Here is a 20,042-nt window from a genome sequence, read left to right on the forward strand (position 1 = left end):
GTCATGTCTCACTGTCACTTGAAAATTTATCATTTGGATTTCCATTTTGCACAAAGTTCCAAGGTACCATCAGAAAGTCAGGCCACATCTCTGCCTCCAGAGGGCAATGTTGGTCACGCACAGACAACACCTATAGCTCAAGAGCCAAGGAGTGTTCTGAAAATAAGTTATTTTCAGTGTTCTGTAGTCTTCTGGATAGGGATTAAATTATTACGAGAAGTGGAAAGGGAGCCTACATAAATAAACTAGCTACGAGCTACGACCTCACTGAAGATGCAAGGAGCTCTGAGCCTTTATAGATCAGTTTATGCTTCGACACAACAAAAAGGCATTCTGTCTGCAGGATGGAGAATCCTTTGATTTAGCCCACCAGGTCTGTCGCCCGTCTGTGTGACCTGAAGAATAACCACTGTTAACATTTAATTTGCTTCTTTGCTTTTAGTATTGAAGGTAGTTTATTTGATTTGGAAATGCCTTCCCAAACACACCCCAAACATACGAGCCATTTTTATTTTGAACAAACATGTCAAGGCATTCTCCGAGAGGAAATGTGGTCAGAAGTCTTTATTAATTCATCAGATAATGAAAAGCACTTTTGATTCTGAATGCAAAGGGCACCCACAGAGTCTTTACAATAAGACATTTTATGAGATGATATATTGGAGAGAGTGTTCAGCCTGCACAGTATTACACAGAGCAGAAACTCTACGCTATCCAGGCAAATCAGAAACCCATAAACCTACCACGTAAACCAATTTTAAAATGGACACAAACCAAGCAGTCTTAAAGGAACAGTTTAGTCCAGTCTTTCTTTTAGGTCTCTGATGTTTATTAGATGTCCAAGGAAAAAGCAAAGTCTGAGGTTCCAAAAGTTGAAGATGCCTTTAGGATCTGATTGGCACTTGTATGCCACGTAACTTTTAGAAATTGCTCCCAACACGGCCTGTGAAGTTACAGTTCTTTTTTTTCTTTTTTTTTTTAAGATTTTATTTATTTATTTATTTGACAGAGAGAGACACAGCGGCAGAGGGAACACAAGCAGGAGGAGCGGGAGAGGGAGAAGCAGGCTTCCCGCGGAACAGGGAGCCCGACGCGGGGCTGGATCCCAGGACCCTGGGATCGTGACCCGAGCCGAAGGCAGACGCTTAATGACTGAGCCACCCAGGCGCCCCTGAAGTTACAGTTCTTGAACACCTATCTCGATGCTCAGCAAACACTCAACTCAAATGTCACAAATTATAAGATTTTTTTTTTTTTAAAGATTTTATTTGTTTATTTGAGACAGAGAGAGTGAGAGAGACAGAGAGCACATGAGAGGGGGGAGGGTCAGAGGGAGAAGCAGACTCCCTGCCGAGCAGGGAGCCCGATGCGGGACTCGATCCCGGGACTCCAGGATCATGACCCAAGCCAAAGGCAGTCGCTCAACCAACTGAGCCACCCAGGCACCCCGAAAGTCAGATGCTTTAACTGAGCCACCCAGGCGCCCCTATTTATAAGATTTTTTAAAAATATCTTTCCAAAGTGGGTCACAGTATTCTTTCACTTGATATGAATTTGTCTTTTCATAGAGGGACTAAGATTTGGTCATGTAGACTCATATTGTTCTAAAGGGCTTTGTTAGACTCATTTAAAGAAATCCTATTCCTCCTATTAATTTTGTCCAAAAACAATACAGTTAGCAAAAGAACGTGATACTACAGCCACAGTTGCTGACAAGGCCTTTGTCAAACCTTTCAACAAGACCACTATTATGTAGCCCATGTAAAATAAATCTTTGTTAACTCTGGGAACATGCAGTACATTGAGAACCCAGGAAAAGCTCTGAGATAAGATCTCAAGAATCAGAAAAATAGTGCATAAGAAATCCAATGTCAGTAAGCCAGGGGCTACTCATAACTGGAGGAGGTTGCAGGATCACCTTACCGGACTGAACTTTGCCCAGAGATCGTAAAGAAATGGGAAGCATTCAAGTCAGGCCTTTCCCTGATACGGAAGCCTCTTCAGGACCCTACCGTGAACCTGAACCTGCTTTCCTAGCATGTCTGAATACAAACAACAGGAAGCAGAGTTTGCATTTTTATGTGATGATAATGGCCTGTCAAAGAGAGAAAGAAAAGAAAAATCTTCAGCAAGCCAAGGTGCATGTAGTGTCTTGAGGAAGAACTGTGACTTTCTTCTCAACCGTTCGAAACACTCTGGGGAAAGGGGTCATATTTTTGAGGAAAGTCAGTTGACCATGTTAATGAAGCCTAGTAAACCAACAGCTGAATGTCATATTTACCCAATTCCTAAGCAGGTGCCTGCCTACAAAGAGTTACCTGCTCTAATACAAAAAGCAATAGCCAATACAAGGGCAGTTTGGGGATCTGGCTCAGGTCAAGTCAGGATAGGGTCACGGTTAGCTTGGATTTAGTGGGATATGTTTATGTGGTTGCCATCAATTCTCTTTGAAATGAAATTATTACCGGCCATCCCAGCATAGAAATAGTTCCAGGAATATTGCTACCCACCGCCACCCCCACCCCGCTCCCCCCATCATGGGGCTCACCCTCCATCATGACACGAACGTTCAAGCACTGACAGTCTTATTGCATTACAGGACATGAAGGAGTCCTCTGGCCCCAGCACCACAGGTGTGTGGAAATTAAAGGGGAAACAAACTCATCTATGGATGCAAGTTCCGTATATCACAACATGTACGACCATGTCGTAGCGTAACTGACGCATCTTGTGTAGATGGAGTTTGGTAGTTCCAGAGAAAACAGCATACAAAACTGCTACTCATGAAGAAAGAAACTTGAATTCTACAGTAAAGTTGAATGATCTTTTTATTCTGAATGCTACAGAATTCCCCACTGGTCAACCTGACATAGGATTTGGAAAAGGGCATCTTCCAGAGAACCTGGCCTTGAATGGTAAGTTGAATTAGAATGTAGTTATACACTACTAAAAATTGGGTCTTACGAGAAGGAGAAAGGCATGAAGGGCATCTGCCCACAAGGATATGAGAAGACAAGCTCAGTGTAGCCTGGAGCTCCCCTCATCTGTGGCAGCTGGGAATGGAGGCAGACAAGCTGAACTCCTATTTGAGCTGGTGGCACATCAAACCAGCTGAAAGCAGGGGCTACAACTGTGAGCAGAGGACAAACAGCACATATCCTTGGTACTGAACAAGAAGGGTGACAGATAGAAAAAAAGTCCCTACCACGCTGATTTTGGATATGACACAGACAATAGACCCACCTGAGTACAAAGGAGAGCCTATGTTATATGTGAGCACAGTGTACGGGAGCACACGTTTCCTCTTTTATGAGGACTCCAGAATAATGCAGTTAAAAACTGCCCCCAACGCCTGGGTGGCTCAGTCGGTTAAACGGCTGCCTTCGGCTCAGGTCATGATCCCAGGGTCCTGGGATCGAGCCCCGCATCGGGCTCCCTGTTCAGCGGAGAGCCTGCTTCTCCCTCTCCCTCTGCCTGCCTCTCTGCCTACTTGTGCTCTCTATCTCTCTGTCAAATAAATAAATAAAATCTTTTATTTATTTATTTATTTTTATTTTTTTAATTTTTTTTAAATAAATAAAATCTTTAAAAAAAAAAAAAACTGCCCCCAAAAGACAAAACAAGACTGCCCATGAGTTGATAAGGATAGACACTGGATGGTAGACGCAAGGGAGTTCATGGCATTATTCCCTCCGCTTCTGTGTTTAATGAATGTCCAGCATATTGACCAGTGAGAATAGCTAAATAAGCGCTTTACAAGAATGATGCATGATATGAAGGGAAGTGAGTTTTTTAATTGAAAATTTAAAAAAAAATTAACAAATGCCCTACCCCCAAGAAAATCCATCTCAATTTTATTCTTGACAGCCCAATGAAGACTTGGTTTTTCATACATTCTCCCTGTTTGGGTCTAGACCATCACTTAGACTCCTTTCCAAAATTAGGGGTGGCAAATATCTTACTTGGAATCGCTCATCAGTCTCATTCTCTCCGATCTGCCTCAGAAGATCCCCACTGGCTTGTCCAATGCTTCCAGCAGCAGTCAAAACTGTCTGTCGAGGCTAGAAAAACACACGTTGGTTGGAAAGAAAATACATTTCCTCCACAGCGCCATCAGACAGGAGGGCAGCAAAAGGAATCCTGAGGGACTGGCCTCCTCCTGCATGTAGATAAGAGTCTATCCGCTAGATGGGAGACTTAAATACCCTGGTAAAATCTGTGCAAGGAAATGCCTGATGTCTCATAAACCAGTCATAGGTGGATCGATTTGAAATGTTCAATCAATGAGTCTTGCTTAGCTGCTAGGAAGGTGATACGCACTTTACGGAAATTAGGGCACAAACTTACATCCCCTTCGAATGTGTATTGACTGTGTGTGTTTCTGAGGTTGAATCGAATCAAGTACCCTGGGGTGAGGGGACAGGGAGGTTTCCTACTAACAGCACAACCAGTCCCAAAAGTTGAACCATAGATTCTGTACCCAGTTCACCAACTCCAAACCCCACGGTATGGTAACATGCCCCATCAGGATGGAAGGAACAGCTTCAGAGCAGGAGCCCTGTAGTACTCAAGGCTGCACCTGCCTCACCAGAACCTGAGTGACCGCGTGCCCCAAGAGCTCACCTCTCCAGAAGTAGGCTGCACAGCTTTCAGCAAGTCTGACACTGCCCCCGCGAGGGTCCTCGCAGCTCTGAGCAAGTCCTCCCCACTGCCCACCTCGTCGTCCATCAGAGCCGCCAAGAGCTTCACACCCTTGGACATCTCCGTCAGGTTGGAAGAAATGGTGGTGATTGCACATCCCACTGCTGTGTAGTCGGTGTCTGCAGGGTCACCTGGGATAGAGAAGGGCCGTCACCGTCACAGGAGGGTGGTGAAGGGTGAGGAGAGCCCAGATGGGTGATGGCATCAGCCATCACTCTGCAGGAGTGGGACACAAAGCTACATGCACACAGGGTGACACCGGGCTCCCTGTCTCCAAGGTGCTGCTCCTCCCGAGTCCTTTTGCCCCGAGGCCTCCTACGCTGAACTACTGAGCATGAACCCCTGTACAGTTCCAAAGGAAGTCTTGGCATCCCATGGCCCTTTCTGTTAGGCCCCTGTCAGCAGCTGAAGCACTGAAATGCTGCAGAGAGAAGCCGAGACATTTGCGGACTCTCACCTGACAGCGCAAGGTGGGCGTCCTGCTGGGCCATGAGAGGACTGTGGGACAAGACGGACAGGGGCCCGCGTGATGGATCTATTCCTCCAAAACCCATCTGAGACTATAAGCTCCCAGAAGGGAGAAACCAGCTCCCATACACTTCGAAGTTTGTCCAGCAGACCGGTGAACAATGAGCAGAGCTACGTCAGGGCTTGCTGAAGGATGCATGATATCGACGGAAAGGAATGAGATGTTCCCCACTATTCTCCTGGGTCAGTGTGAAAAAGTGCCTGGAGCACTCAGAGCGCCTAAAAATAGACTAGCCTCTCATCCCATGAAAATCTGTTGTTTCAATCAAAGAATAGGAATCGTTTCTAAAGCAAAACCGCAACAGAGCACAAGGACCTCAGAGACTCACCAGCAGTGAGGTTAACTACTGAAGCTGTTCCAGCTGTGATCGCATCGACCTGAGAGTGGATTTCGTGTTTGGACTCGTCGACTTTATTCTGAACCCACACCCGTGACGCCTGCAAAACCAGACAAGGGCACAACACAGTCAGTGCATGGGACGGCCTGGGACACCAGAGACATCGTGCCATAAAATGAGACCAGCATTTTGTCTGTACTCTTGTTCCTGGGCCAGCACCAACGAGGCCCTCAAGTCATCTTAAGTAAAGTCATTAACAGGCCCCTGGCTCATTCACTGGTGCTAAATGGCATGTAAGTCCTCCATGCTTCCTCCACAGTTTTTTCTTGAGCTTTTAGGATCTTAAGAAAAATTCTACATGGCTTCATTTAGGTAAATTTAATAAAAAATGAGAATTAATGTCTCAATAATACTGCACACCAGCACCAACAACTGTTGCTAATTTCCACCTTGTTTTTTGGAGAGGTTAGAATTAGGGTATTGCAGCTCACGAGTGTTCTCTGTCGGCATAAAGACTGTCTTCTGTTAACATGAATGTGGTGTAGATGTGGCACCTTTCTGGGAAGGACTGGGGGGAATGGGTCAAGACCTCTGTTCTAGATCCAGCTCTACCACTGACAAGTAACATGACCTCGAGCAGATTACATCTAGGTCCTGTGCCTTACATTTCTTCTACTGTAGGAATTCAATGGTCTTTAAAAACCTTTCGAGATATTATACTTTATGGTCACTGGAACCCATAAATAGCAAATTCTCCATTCCCTGGCATTTCTGGACTTAGCCAATAAGTGGTCACTGACATTCATAATGATGACCCTGTGGTAATAGACAATGCTGATTTGCTTCCCAAAACATCCCAAAAATATTCATTGAGATTTAGGATGTGTCTAGCACTAATAATATTTTTTGTATACCAAAACTTTAAAAATTGGTGAAGCAGGGCTGTTAAATACAAATATGTTAAAACCATCTCATGGTAGTGCTGGCTATGGGAGGGTGTCTGCCTTATGTATTTTCACTCTGAAGCTCCCCCATGAAGAATGTTTAATGATTTCAGGTACTTGGGATACAAAGCACTGAGTATAACAGCAGCTGCAGGTGGACAAGCACGCCAATGAAAATCAGAGCATTCAGGGAGGCCTTGGAGGACAGTTATCCTGGTGGGGCAAGATGAGGCTACACATTACATCTTGGCCCTGGCCTGGGATGGCCCTGTCAATCCTAATGGAGTGGTTTTCAATCCTGATTGCCCACTAGAACCATCTGGGGAGATGAAACAAGCAGGCCCCACCCTCAATGACAGGGATTTATTTGGCCTGAGCTGGGCCTCAGGCTTGGTTCTTTAAGCTCCACAGGTAATTCTCACGTGCAAAGCAGGGCTGAGAACGACAGTGCCAGCCAGTGCTTCACCAACTTTAACGTGCACACCAAATAGATTCTGATTCAGAAGGTTGGGGTACGGCCTAAAATTCTACACCTCTCAAGAGATCTTATACATTGCCAATGCTGCTGGCCCATGGGCCACAGTCTGAGCAGGAAGGGGCTAGATAATTCCATAATTTCTGTAGCAGCTACAGAAAGGCAAATTACCCCGCCCTGCTGAAGAGCTGAACAGTAATGCAGTGGTTCTCAAAGCATGGTCCCGAGATAGCAGCAGAGCACCCGAGGCCTTGTTGCAAATGCAAAATCTCAGGCCCTACCCCAGACCTGCTGAGTTAGAAAAAAGGGGATGGAGCCCAGCAATCTGTTTTAACAAGCCTTCCAGGCGACTGATGCATGCTAACATTTGAGAAGCACTGATAATAACAGCTAATACTTGTTGAGCTCTCACTATGTGTTAGGTAGTGTGCTAAGAACTCTGCACACAACTGGATTACCATGTCTTCCTAAGGACCCCGTGCATGCATGACAAAGGAAGCTTAGAGACAGTAAGTTGCCTGGATTCACACAGACATTAGCTTGGAACCCAGATCATGTGACTCCAGAGTCCAAGTTCTTGGCCCTTGAGAGGTATTGCCAATACCCAGCAGCACCCCATGATTCTCTTCCTGTGGGCACCCCCTCCTACAAAGACTCAGTATATTGGGGGTAAAAAAAACCCCATGAGTTTCCACTTCACCTGGCTGGACAAAGATTCACTCAGCTGAATGCAGACAGAATGCAAAGCCCTGCTTTGTGCCAGGCAGACAAGCTGAGTGACAACCATGAACAATATTTACCATATCCTGGCCGAGGGGTGGCAGTGAATCCAGCTCGCTGAGGTCGTCCTGGGCCTGCTGGACAGCGTGCATGCTTGTGTTGATGGTCCCCATGAGGGCCTGCTGGGCCGAGGTCTGCAAAGGCAGATGACCACAAGGCGGTCATAACCTCTCTCCTGGGGCTGACACGACCCTCTACACGAAACTCCGGGCTCAAAACAGAGTGGCCCACGGTGTGTCTCAACAACCCCAAGCACCTCCCATTTCAAGCACGGGGCTGGGAGTAGAGATTGTTATTAATAGAATGCTCAATATGCATGTATGCAATAGAGAGGTTATGATCAGGAGAGTGTGGAGAGCTTAATTAGCTGACAAGAAGACTCAGAAAGTCCTTGCAGGGGGCTACTTCACTCTTTCAGTACTGAGAACAAAAGATCTCACGCATAGGAAATGTATTACACCCCAGAACTGTGCTTAGTAAGTAAGAAAGGATTCCACCCAAACCTACGGTCAACATGCTTCTTCAGAGTCAAATTACTTCCGAGCTTTGAGGTTTTTCAGCTTTTATAAAGTTCTTCCCAAGCAGCACATGATTCCTGTGCAGGCAGACGAGCAGTGGGAAGAAGAAATGATCCGCTCAGGGGAAAGCGTGAACCACTACAGACAGGGTCTATTTCTAAGACCCGCCAAGGGGTATCCTGGGCTAATTAGCAGCTTGATGCTATTAAGGCAAGGAAGCCGGGCTCTATACTCTGTATCACCAGTCACGTGGAGAGGTCACAGTCGCTCTCCGGCCCCCGAGGATACCTGTGATCCTGCACAGGGAGTTACTAAGACACCCCATTTAAAGAGAGCACCGGGGAGCCAGGCACTGGGACCACGCAGCTGAAGAGCCCACGGCTCGGATGGGAACGGGTGAGAGCGTGATGACGCACACAAGCTCTCCCCAGGGCTGGTGTCTCTCCCTGCACATCAGAGGCAGCGTACCGACGCCCAAGGCCAGCGTGGGGGAAGCCTCACCAGCGGGGGCATGTGCCCTCGGTGCATCTGCCCAACCATGACCTGCTGCTGTGGTGAGGGCATGCTGCCCACGTTGAAGGTCTCGGGCCCGCTGGAGCCTGAGCGCATCACGGCGGGCAGTGCCACGGAGCCGTGCTCCGCCTTCCCAGTCCGATTGAACTGCTGCTGCAAGATGGTAGACCTGCAGGGGACAGGGGTTGGTCACTGCGGGCTGGCCACTCACATACCGTGAAATAAGATAGCACAATTGTCACAGTTTTTGCTGCGTTACGCTGTGGAGGCCAATTCAAAAGAGGCATCAACAGAACTGTGAATGAAGTGGCACTGAAATACTCAGAAGAACCCTGAGATGAATCTTTTTATCGTTATTCATATAAATAACCATTCCCAGTTGGTTCACGATATTACGCAATTTAGCTTTGCTTAAGGACCCTCCCCCCCGCCGCTGTCACCACCATTGTTATGTTTCTGTAACAATGATGTTCCAGGTGTAAGTAGAAGTTTTGGAAACATTAATCTATTAGCTGGTAAATTCCACCTGAAATAGCATTCATTCAACAAATATCTACTGTGGGCCAGGTTCTATTCTAGGCATTGAGGACAGAGGTCATTTAGCCTTGGACTGAAAGGAGAAGTGTAGGAAGGAACTAAAAGAGAATCTCCCACAGCTTAGCTCTCTTCCCCCAAGACCAAGGCCATTGACCACAGAGGGCACTTAAACACCTCTGGAGCCTTGATGATTAGACAGACTTTGGCACCTCCTCCAGATGATTTAAAAAAAAAAATCTAGGAAGATTCCTAGGACATTTAGTAAAAAAAAAAAAAAAAAAAAAAAAAAAAAATCAAATTTTTACTTCTGGTATGTTCTTAGAATGAGTGGTAAGGACTTTGAGCATATGAAGGTGGACTATCTGGCAGGAGCCCAGAGGACAGACCCCATACAGGGAGAGTCTAGGGTGGGGGAGAGAGACAGGGGGGAGAGAGAGAGGTGGTGTGTGTGTGTGCGTGCGGGCATGCGCATGCATGCAGATTTGGTGAGCAGCTGCATTAAGGAACCAGCTGCATTAAGTGACCAGGCCTCTGTCCCAGGGTTCTCCAACCATCACAGATCATTCTCTATTGCCCAGGGCAAAGCTCATGAGCCATGCTAGGATACCAGACAGCGGGCATCTATGGAGGAACAGTAATGTCTGTGAGGGGTTGGCACTAGGAAGGGTGGATGTGGGGGCTCCAGGAGGAAGTCAGCTGCATCCTGTGATCTCAGCCGATGTCTAAAGCAGGGAGAAGTGGCAGGTCTTGTGATGGGAACCAACCTGGACCATTCTTCCTGCTTGCCTTGATCAGATCCCACCATGATGCCCCAGGCAGTGGGAAGGGGCTTCCTTGGTAAAAGGCAGTAAAGAGTTTCAGTGCTCTGGGCTCAGACATTTACTCAACTGCTCTTAGAAGGACAAGTGCAGCCAAGTCCTCTGAGGGGAACAACTCACCCCTGCCAGAAAGCACTAGCTTACTGATTTCCAGCTAATGGTCATTAATAATTCCAACGACTTAAGGTGCTCTTCAAGAGGGTACCACGTACGTGAAACGCATCATACCATCAGGTTTGGTTCCAAATTGTGTACTAAAATAGGGGACAAATGGAAAAGCACCTTCAAGGTGATTATGAAGCAAATCAGGACAAAGTGATGGAGTATGGAAATGTTCCAGAAGCAATTACTATGACTTAGCAAGTTCAATATGCTTGAATCTGCTAGAACTTTCTGGCAGTGTACTGTAAGAAACATCACAAGATATGAACTGACTCCTGGCTCTGCCTCATGTGTGCATCTGAAGTAACTTTCAGAGCTTTGGTTTCCTCAGTCACAAACAGGCAGTAACATCTGGTCTACCTCTTACATCGGGGGTTGTTATTGGGGTGAAATGAGACAGCATGCTAGACATACAGAGTCAAATGTAGGCAAGAAACTAATTATCACAATGTTCTACATAACATAAGGGAAGCAGCTGCTGGGATTTTCCCAAAGTACCATTTATTAGATGTTAATTTAAAAATTTTAAAATCTCGGGGCACCTGGGTGGCTCAGTTGTTAAGCGTCTGCCTTCGGCCAGGTCATGATTGGGATCGAGCCCCGCATCGGGCTCCCTGCTTGGCGGGAAGCCTGCTTCCCCCTCTCCCACTCCCCCTGCTTGTGTTCCTTCTCTCGCTGTCTCTCTCTCTGTCAAATAAATAAATCTTAAAAAAATAAATAAATAAAATTTTTTTTCAAAATCTCAGTTTCCTTACCTATAAAATGGGGTTGAGACTGTTCTGAATCAAAAATGATGATGAAGATGTTAAGAATAGTAAATATTTATGATGTGCCAGGCATTGTTTTATGTGCTTTATTAATAATTCAGTCATCAAAATAAATCGTATAAGGTGGTACTATCATTATTCTCATTTTATAGTTGAGATGAAGGGGCAGAGGAAATGTGTAATATCTCCAAGGCTACACATTAAAAAAGAGACTCAAGGGGCGCCTGGGTGGCTCAGTCAGTTAAGCATTTGACTCTTGATTTCAGCTCAGGTCATGATCTCAGGGTTGTGAGAATGAGCCCCGCTGTCAGGCTCTGCGCTGGGTGTGGAGCTTACTTGAGATTCTCTCCCTCTTCTTCTGCAACTCCCCCCAGCCCCCACTCTCTTAAAAAAAAAGAGAGAGAGACTCGAGATTTGAACCCAGCAAGTCTGGCTCTGGAGTCCATATTTTAAACACTTCCCTCTACTGCCTCATGACACATGTTCTATAAACAATAACTCCTCCACTGTCACAGAATTAAACAGAAACTCACTCTCCAGCATTTGATGAAAATGACACACATTAGGAGATTTAAATGAGCAACTGCAGAACAGGATTCACGAATACTCACTGTGTCTAAAGATGGAGTTACATTTTGTTCTGTGTCTCCCTGAAATCCACAGCCTCTTACCCCCACAAGAATATACTCAACCCTGAAAATGATGGTCTGGAAACCACCTTTTGAGAAGCAAGACTCATTTATATAATGCACTGCTGTCTCCCCTTCTGACGGACTTCAGGTCAACAGACTCCAGAGTAGGCACAAGGAAACCTGTCCATTTAGTGAGAAGGCGGGCTCTCTGGGGCTCTTAAAAATACTTACTTTTTTGGGGAAACGGACTCTTCCAGCATAGTCGACTCCTCATCCCCCTCTAATCCAAATCTATCTTTACTTTGTTTCTGAGGTAAAATGAAACAAAAAGGAAACTCAGCAGGTCTTGATGCAAGAAACTTAAGATACCTTTTAAAAGGAGCTACACAAGCAAAAATGTTGAGGTTTACTCAAAATTCTTTGTATTGGAGTAGGTGATGGGTGAACAAAAACAAAAGTAACAATATAAAATAAATACATGGTTTAACACAATATAGAAATATGCCTTCTGTGTTTATTACTGCATCGACTAAATTTCATACAGTTAAAATCAAGACACAGATACTGATGTTCTAGTTGAACTTGGTTATTTCAGTGGGCTGTATCTTGAAGTCTTTGGCAGTCTGTATACCACTATGGTATATAACCCCACTAAATTTGGTAAGAATTTGCTAAAACTTCATGAAATTTGGTAATTTGGTAAAAATTCACGAGGAACACCTGGGTGGCTCAGTCAGCTGACCATGTGACTCTTGATCTAAGCTCAGGTCTTGGTCTTGGGGTCATGAGTTCAGGCCCCAGCGTGGGCTCCATGCTGGGCATGGAGCCTATTTAAAAAAAATTCATGAAAAATATGAAGAGCATTTTCAGACCCTCAACCTAGGTTTCTAAAGAGGCTGGAAAGCTAACAGAACTACCTAGAGAGGAAGATGCTGAGTGGTTAGCTAGTCTCATTCATTAGTTAAGTGAAGCACTACAGCTCATTACCTGGCAGTAATAATATAAATAGGAACTGCAGCTAAAATGGAAATTCTTGTAGGATTTTGAGGTTAAAGACTGCACACTCAAGCAATCTTAATGTTAAGATTAAATTAGTGAATCAAGTACTTCAAATTATGGTGGTTTTGTGTTGTTGTTGTTTTTTTTTTTTCCCCCAGGTTGCAGCATCATCTAAGTCAGTGTCTTAAAAAAGGCAGCTTTTCCAATTTGCATCAGTATGAAATACCTTTTTGAGGATGATGTCAATGTAGCCTGCAATCAGCTGGGATATCTGCTCTCCTTCAGTGGTTTGTACTGAATAGTAGCTTTCCTGATACTCCCCAAAATCCTGAAAAAACAGCATTAGAAGAAATATAACTACATCACGTATCTACAGTTTTAAAGGTAAAGAGGCCTAGTCCCGGAACAAAATGGCATAGACTCCCTTTTCCCTTCTCTTTCCCTTTAAACACAATCGAATACCCTAAAATTTAGTAAAAGGGCCCTGAAAGCTGGAAAGGTAGATTGACTATGGAGCACAGTACTTGAGAAAACACACTCTGGTGAATTCTTGGGTTTTCCTTTATATCTGATTACTCCCAGGTGGGTGCCTGAAACCCAGAATCTCAAAAAGGCAGGATTTCAAAAGCCTGTCCTTTTTTGCCAGAGGACCAGGAGAGGAGAAGCCCAATGGAGATCTATCTCGGAGCCTCAAACCACCTCCACAACCTGGGCCGGTGCTCACCAGTAGCTGCAGAGCAGTGAAAGCCCAGGCCACCCCAGCCCCGGCTCCACAACCCAGACAGGCCAGTGGTCTTGTTCTTGTGCAACAGTGGTCACGTGAAGCCTATGTCTTCCTGACCTCCACCCAATGGCATGAACAAAGACAGGCCTGGTAGCTTCTGCCTATCCCCAAAAGGTCAATAGCAGGTGGTCCAAGTGAATGCCTTCACAAACAGCACCATCAAGTCTTGAGTGAGAACTCTGGCAGTGTCAAAGCAATCCAGAATAGCACTGAAAAGCCCACAAAAGGAGACCAGAAAGCTACACTAAATCTAAACAAGTTGACTGTCTGATAAAACAGAAGATTTAAGTAAGAGCAAGAGTCTCCTAACTAAATAATCACAATGTCTAGATACAATTTTAAAAAGTCACTACTCATATCGAGAGCCAAACAACTATGATATGAATAAGGAAAGATAATCAACTGATGCCAATACTGAAATGAATCAGATATTGGAATTATCTGATAAAGATTTTAAAGCAGCCATCATAAAATATGTTTCATAGATTACAAATTCTCCTGAAACAAATAGGTTTCAACAGAGAAATAAGTCAGAAGAAGGAATCATATAACAACTATAATAAGGAAAAATGTAATAACCAAAATTTTCCCAGGAGGCTGGGAAGGTTAAAAATAAAACAACAGTGGGATAGATGAAAAAATAGAAGGAAATGTAGTAACTTATCTTGCACCTCATGAGTTTTACTTAATCATATTCTATGGTTGCAGCAGAAGTTGTAACACCATCTCACATGGTGTTCAATGTATAAGTAAGAGCAAGAGTCTCTTAACTAAATAACCATAATGTCTAGATACAATTTAAAAAAGTCTCAACAAATTGTTCTTCGAACAATTATTTTCAAAAAGTGGGGAGTGTAAAGAGTCCTAAATAGAAGCTTCTAAGCTTCTCTTGAAGTGGTAAACATCCACACCTGTGGGTTATAATTAATTTCTTACATATCTGGTAATATCTAGATCACTAAGAATACTGAGCAAAGAGATATGCTCGAAAACATTATAAATAAATCAAAATGGAACTCTAAAAGGTAACCCAAAAGAAGGCAAGAAAAACAGAGGAAAAAGAAATGGAGGGTATAAACAGAAAAATATTATAAAATGGCAGACTTAAGCCCTAACATATCAAGATTGAAATATAAATGGTCTAAATAGGCCAATTAAAAGAGACTGACCAAGTAGATTTTTAAGAAAGCATAACCCGACTTTATGTACTCTGTAAGAAACTTGTCTCAAATATAATATAGGTAGGTTGAAAGTAAAAGGATGGAAAAATATATCATGCAAACATTAATTTGAAAAATCATGAGTGGTTTTATTAAGATTAAGCAGATTTCAGAGCAAACAAATTTACGAGGAACAAAACAACTAAATGGTAAAACAATTTCTCCATGAAGATGACAGAGGGATCTTAAATGTACATGTAAGCCCCAAACACAGCTTCAGAATACATGCAGTAAAAACTGAAAGGAAAAACAGAAAAATCCACAACTGTTGTTGAGATAGAGATGACTGGAACAACATCAACTAACAGGATCCGACATTTACCTAACACCCTTGTTAAGTACTCATCAAACATTCTCCTAGAATGACCATATCCTGTAATATAAACAAATCTTAAAATTCTAAGACTTGAAATTATGCAGAGTATGTCCTTTAACCGTAACAGAACTGAACTAAAAATGAATAATAGGAAGACAACAGGAGAATCTCCAAACACTTGGAAATTAAATTCAGGCTCAGAGTGGAAAGAAATAAGACGTGTTACAAACTTTAATCCAACTTAAATAAACATTGATATTCATTCTCTCTTGTGCTTGATGTAGTTACTGCGACTCATAACTATTTCTTGTTTATCTTTAAAATAACTTTGTTTTCAACAAAATGGGACTTGGACCTAGTTTTCAAAGACCAATAGCACTAAAAGGTACATAAAAAAACACAGCAGGCCCCTGCCCAAGCCATTACTATCTTTACTTTCTATCCCTCCTATCCCCAAAGGCAACTACTTTGAACCCTTTCACAGTTTCTTCTAGTATTTCTAAATAACATGTTTATATTGATTTGATTTTTCTCTTTTACAAGTTATCTACAACTTCCTACCATGGAAGAGGAGAACACAGTTCTCTAAGTATGAACACCCCTTCTTAAGGGCCATGCAGGTAGAGCTCTTACTGACTACAGGAGGGAAGAAGGTATATTTCCTGATGATTCCTTCCCACTGGCAAGAGTCTATCCACCAATGATCAAACTAGATAACTAAATACTCCCTCCAAAACCCCTTCCTTATACCTTTTTTTCTGATGCCCTATTATGAGACCTTACCTAGATACAAGCTGAAATTTCAAGTATTCACTAGACCTGGAGAATAGTACACTTCAGGAGTGCTAGGAGATGGATAACTTTCAGCATTGATTTCTCTTGTTGCTCAACTTGCCCTACAAAATAACAATGCTATCAATTCTTGTGTGTCAATGCAGCTATAATTAAGATAATAACACAATTATAATCTGCTAAGAGCAACTATTAAGGTTGGGAGGAAGAATTCAGAGGTCTGAAGGCCTGGGATGACTACATTCTCCCTACTTTCCATGTACTTCACACTGAGAATTTTATCATCATCACCTTGTTTGATCTTAACACCTCTGTGAAATAGGTATTATGATTCCCATGTTAAAGCTAATGACATTAAGGCTCAGAGAGGAGAGAGAACTCTCTCAGAAATGGGAGATGACCAGCGGAGAATACTACCCTAAAGTCTATGCCATTTCCTCTGTATAGTATGCTGTTTCTAGGCAGGCTGGGATAACACACTTCAGCAAGATGTCACAATCCTTAGGAACTTCTAAAACAAGCAGAGATGAAGAGGGAGGATTTGATCAGCCTCTGAGCATTAGCAAGTTTCCTTCTAGGGCATGCTAGGGACAGCATCAGGAACATAGAAGACTGGACCAGTCCCCACCCTCTGTGGACTCCCACTATCTGTCCCTCTGCACACTGCTCTCTAAGGCCAGGGAAACCCATCGGGCTTGTATTCTCTCTCCCACCGCACAGTATTGCCCAAGGCCGTGTTGGTCCTCCCCATTGCCAGTCCGTACCAGGGTGAAGCTTTTGGGTGAGGCTGCCCAGCGCTTAACCGTGGTAAGTGGCCACTCCTGCAGCACTTCCTTGGTCTTCTCATCCACACGCATCACTGAGTCCTTGGTGATGCCCAGCAGGCGAGGCACCAGCTTGTTCTTGCCTTTCATCTTTTCCTAAAACAGGAAATACCGAGGGTTAGTGCTCTTCTTCTGAATACATCTGATTTTGCCAAGTCATCAGAGATCTCATGATGTCTTACCGGAGGTCATCTACATATACTATGTTTCAAAATAGGTAGGACTACTGGAAAACCAGGGTTTTGGGACTAGATGAATGACTCACTAAACTAAAGACATGGAAGCTAAAACAGGGACATCAGAAGACTGGAAAGATCCACAAAGTCATGATTCCTGAAAAGAGACGCTGTTTAGGAGGGCATGTTGCTCCAAAAATGGACTGTGATCCAGAGAAATAGAAATTAAGGTGAATTCAAATATTATCACTTCCAGTAGCCAACTCAATGAATAACAAAAAAAGTTTAATGTGCAAATTTAAATATGGCATGTTAGCTATTTAGAATTAACTAAAACTCTGCCACAGTAGAATCTTCTCAATAAAAGACACACAGACCTTTTTAAAAAAATCTCCCAAATATATTTCCATTTGAATTGTTTTGGTATTTTTATGTATATCTACTGACTCTGAAAAAGCCTTTTATGATTAGCTTTAATAATTTAATAGTAATCATGCCTATTAAAATAATGGATCCCTACCTCACACTCATGCCAAAACAAATTTAAGAGAGATTAATAACTTACAAAGAATTTATAGGTGGATATTTTTGTGATTCCTGGGAGGGAAATGACTTTTAAGCACAAACACCAAAATAAAGAAAATTTATAAAGGGAAAGATCAACATCTTTAACTACAAATATATAGACTTTGATACATCTGAAAAACAGGGAAAATAGGAGAAAAAGAAAGAAACCTCACTGTAAACAAAATTAAGCAAATGACTAGGGATAAATACTTAAAACAATTACGATAGTGACTTTATATACTGTATGTGTGGAAGTTTACCATAGATCGACAAAAGTAACTGGCAAAGAACACAAACAGAAAATGTGTTTACAATAATGAAGCAGACTTTCATTTGAGGGGGAGCAAGAAGATAGCAGTGGAGTAGGAGGACCCTAGGCTTGCCTCATCCCACAAATAGAAGTAGATAACTATCAGATCATCATAAATACCCCCAAAATTCACTTGAAGACTGGCAGAACAAACTCCACAACTAAAGGTAGAGAAGAGGCCACAAAAAAAGAAGGTAGGAGGCGTGGAGATGCAGGTTGGGAGAGAAACAGATGATGGTCACTGTGCTAGGGAGGGAGGGGTGACTGCAGAGAAGGGTTAGAGACAGACTAGCACACAGGGGACCACATGGGGAAAAAGAATCCCCATAGCAATTGCCTTGGAAAGAGAAAGGGGCCAAATTTCATGAGTTCTTGTAACCAGTGGAGCTTAAAGCCTGGAGCTTGAAAGGTCAATGGGAGTGGATGGAAGAGTCTCAAGGGCACTGAGGCTGATCTTGGAGGGAAGGCATGGCAAAAAGGACATGGACATACAGCATGGAAATAGCTGGGGTACACAGTGGGGAAGTTAGCTGCTCATCTCAGAGCACATCCCAGAGAGTCAGTGTTCATAAAGAGATGCCTATGGAAATAAAAGAGCTGGCTGATACCATTTCCCTCCCATGACGCTCAGCATAAGCACAGTGCCACCTGTGGGAACAGTGTAGCATCAACACTTGCTACCTAACTTGCTTACAGCAAGCCCAGCTCCCTCCCCCCCACACGCCCCACACATTGGTGGAACCAGCCTTCCTAGTAACACTTGCTTCGGACCCAGCAGAGTAGGTCCCTTGCCCCCAGAAGACAGATGCAAACCCCTAACCATACCACATCTCCCGATCCGGGAGTTTTGCAGGGCCTTGGTTCTGGTGGTGGTGGTGACAGCTGTCATTTTTTAAAAAAATTTTTTTAAAGATCTTATTTATTTATTTGACAGAGAGAGACACAGCGAGAGAGGAAACACAAGCAGGGGAAGTGGGAGAGGGAGAAGCAAGCCTCCCGCTGAGCAGGGAGCCTGATGCGGAGCTCAAACCCAGGACCCTGGGATCACGACCCGAGCCGAAGGCAGATGCTTAACGACTGAGCCACCCAGGCGCCCCAACAGGTGTCATTTAACAAGCAAATTAGAGCACACCTAGTTAAAACATGCCACACTCATGCGAAGGACCAAAAACTGCCCACAACCAGCAGACAGCCTCTGCAGACTACCGGCCTGTAGGATAAAGTGGCCAGGACCCAACCGCAGAGTGCACACAGCACACATTGGAGACACTCTTGGAAGCACCAGGCCCTAGGGAACAGAGGACACTATAATGCACAGCACTACAGGACCTCTTCTTCATAAAGCCATTACCCTCAAGAATAGGAGACACAGCTGACATTCCTAACACCCAGAGATAGATAAAATGAGAAGACAGAACAATTTGTCCCAAATGAAAGAAGAGGACAAGTCCATAGCCAGAGAATTTAAAGCAATGAGCATAAAGATACTCAGTGGACATGAGAAAAGAGTGGACAATATCAGTAAGATCATTAACACAGAGATGAGGACTAACATAGCAGAGATCAAGGGCTCAATAAACAAAATGAGAATAAGCTTGATGGAATGAATAGCAGGCTGGAAGAAGCAGAGGAATGAATTAATGACCTAGAAGACAGAGTAATGGAAAATAATTGAACTGAACAAAAGACAGGAAAAATAATTATGCAAAATGAGAACAGACTTAGGGAACTCAGTGACTCTATCAAACATAATAACATTCATATTACAGGAGTCCCAGAAAAATAGGAAAGAGGGCAGAGAATTTATTTGAAGAAATAATAGCTGAAAACTTCCCTACTCTTGGGGGAAGGACACAGATACACAGATCCAGGAGGAACAGAAAACCCCCAACAAAATCAACAAAAGCAGATCCACACCAAGACGTGTTATAATTAAAATGGCAAAATACACCAATAAAGAAAAAAATATTAAAAGCAGCAAGACAAAAGAAGAGGGTTACATACAAAGGAAACCTGCAGATTTTTCAGCAGAAACTTTCCAAGCCAGAAAGGAGTGACATGATATAGTCAAAGTGCTGAGTAGAAAAAACCTACAGCCAAGAATGCTCTATCCAGCAAGATTATCATTCAGAATAGAAGGAGAATAAAGAGCTTCACAGACCAACAAAAAATAAAGGAGTTCATGATCACTAAATTAGCCCTGCAAAAAATATTAAAAAGGATTCTTTGAGTGGAAATGAAAGACCAAAAATGATAGTATGAAGGCAGGAAACACAAAAGCATTAAAAATGAGTATTTCTGTAAAAAATCAGTCAAGGAACTTACAAAATAAAAGTATGTG

General features: G+C 43.4%; 1 protein-coding gene across 16 annotated transcripts in view; it reads right to left on the minus strand.

Moving 5' to 3' along the window:
• TLN2 (talin 2) overlaps nucleotides 1–20,042 on the minus strand; it is a 430,586-nt gene that overhangs the window by 139,211 nt on the left and 271,333 nt on the right. For all 16 annotated transcript variants that reach the window (XM_064570358.1, XM_064570361.1, XM_064570366.1 and 13 more), the window contains 8 exons: nucleotides 16,589–16,744; nucleotides 12,939–13,040; nucleotides 11,945–12,021; nucleotides 8,786–8,966; nucleotides 7,787–7,900; nucleotides 5,559–5,667; nucleotides 4,624–4,832; nucleotides 3,963–4,061 (listed from right to left, as the gene is read on the minus strand). In XM_064570358.1, coding sequence (XP_064426428.1) covers nucleotides 3,963–4,061; nucleotides 4,624–4,832; nucleotides 5,559–5,667; nucleotides 7,787–7,900; nucleotides 8,786–8,966; nucleotides 11,945–12,021; nucleotides 12,939–13,040; nucleotides 16,589–16,744 — 1,047 coding nt within the window. The remainder of the gene's footprint in view (nucleotides 1–3,962; nucleotides 4,062–4,623; nucleotides 4,833–5,558; nucleotides 5,668–7,786; nucleotides 7,901–8,785; nucleotides 8,967–11,944; nucleotides 12,022–12,938; nucleotides 13,041–16,588; nucleotides 16,745–20,042) is intronic.

The sequence above is a fragment of the Mirounga angustirostris genome, unplaced genomic scaffold (genome assembly GCF_029215605.1).
Source record: "Mirounga angustirostris isolate CCGP_5_RB_7025 unplaced genomic scaffold, mMirAng1.0.hap1 SCAF_9, whole genome shotgun sequence".
In the NCBI taxonomy this organism is placed as follows: Eukaryota; Metazoa; Chordata; class Mammalia; order Carnivora; family Phocidae; genus Mirounga; species Mirounga angustirostris.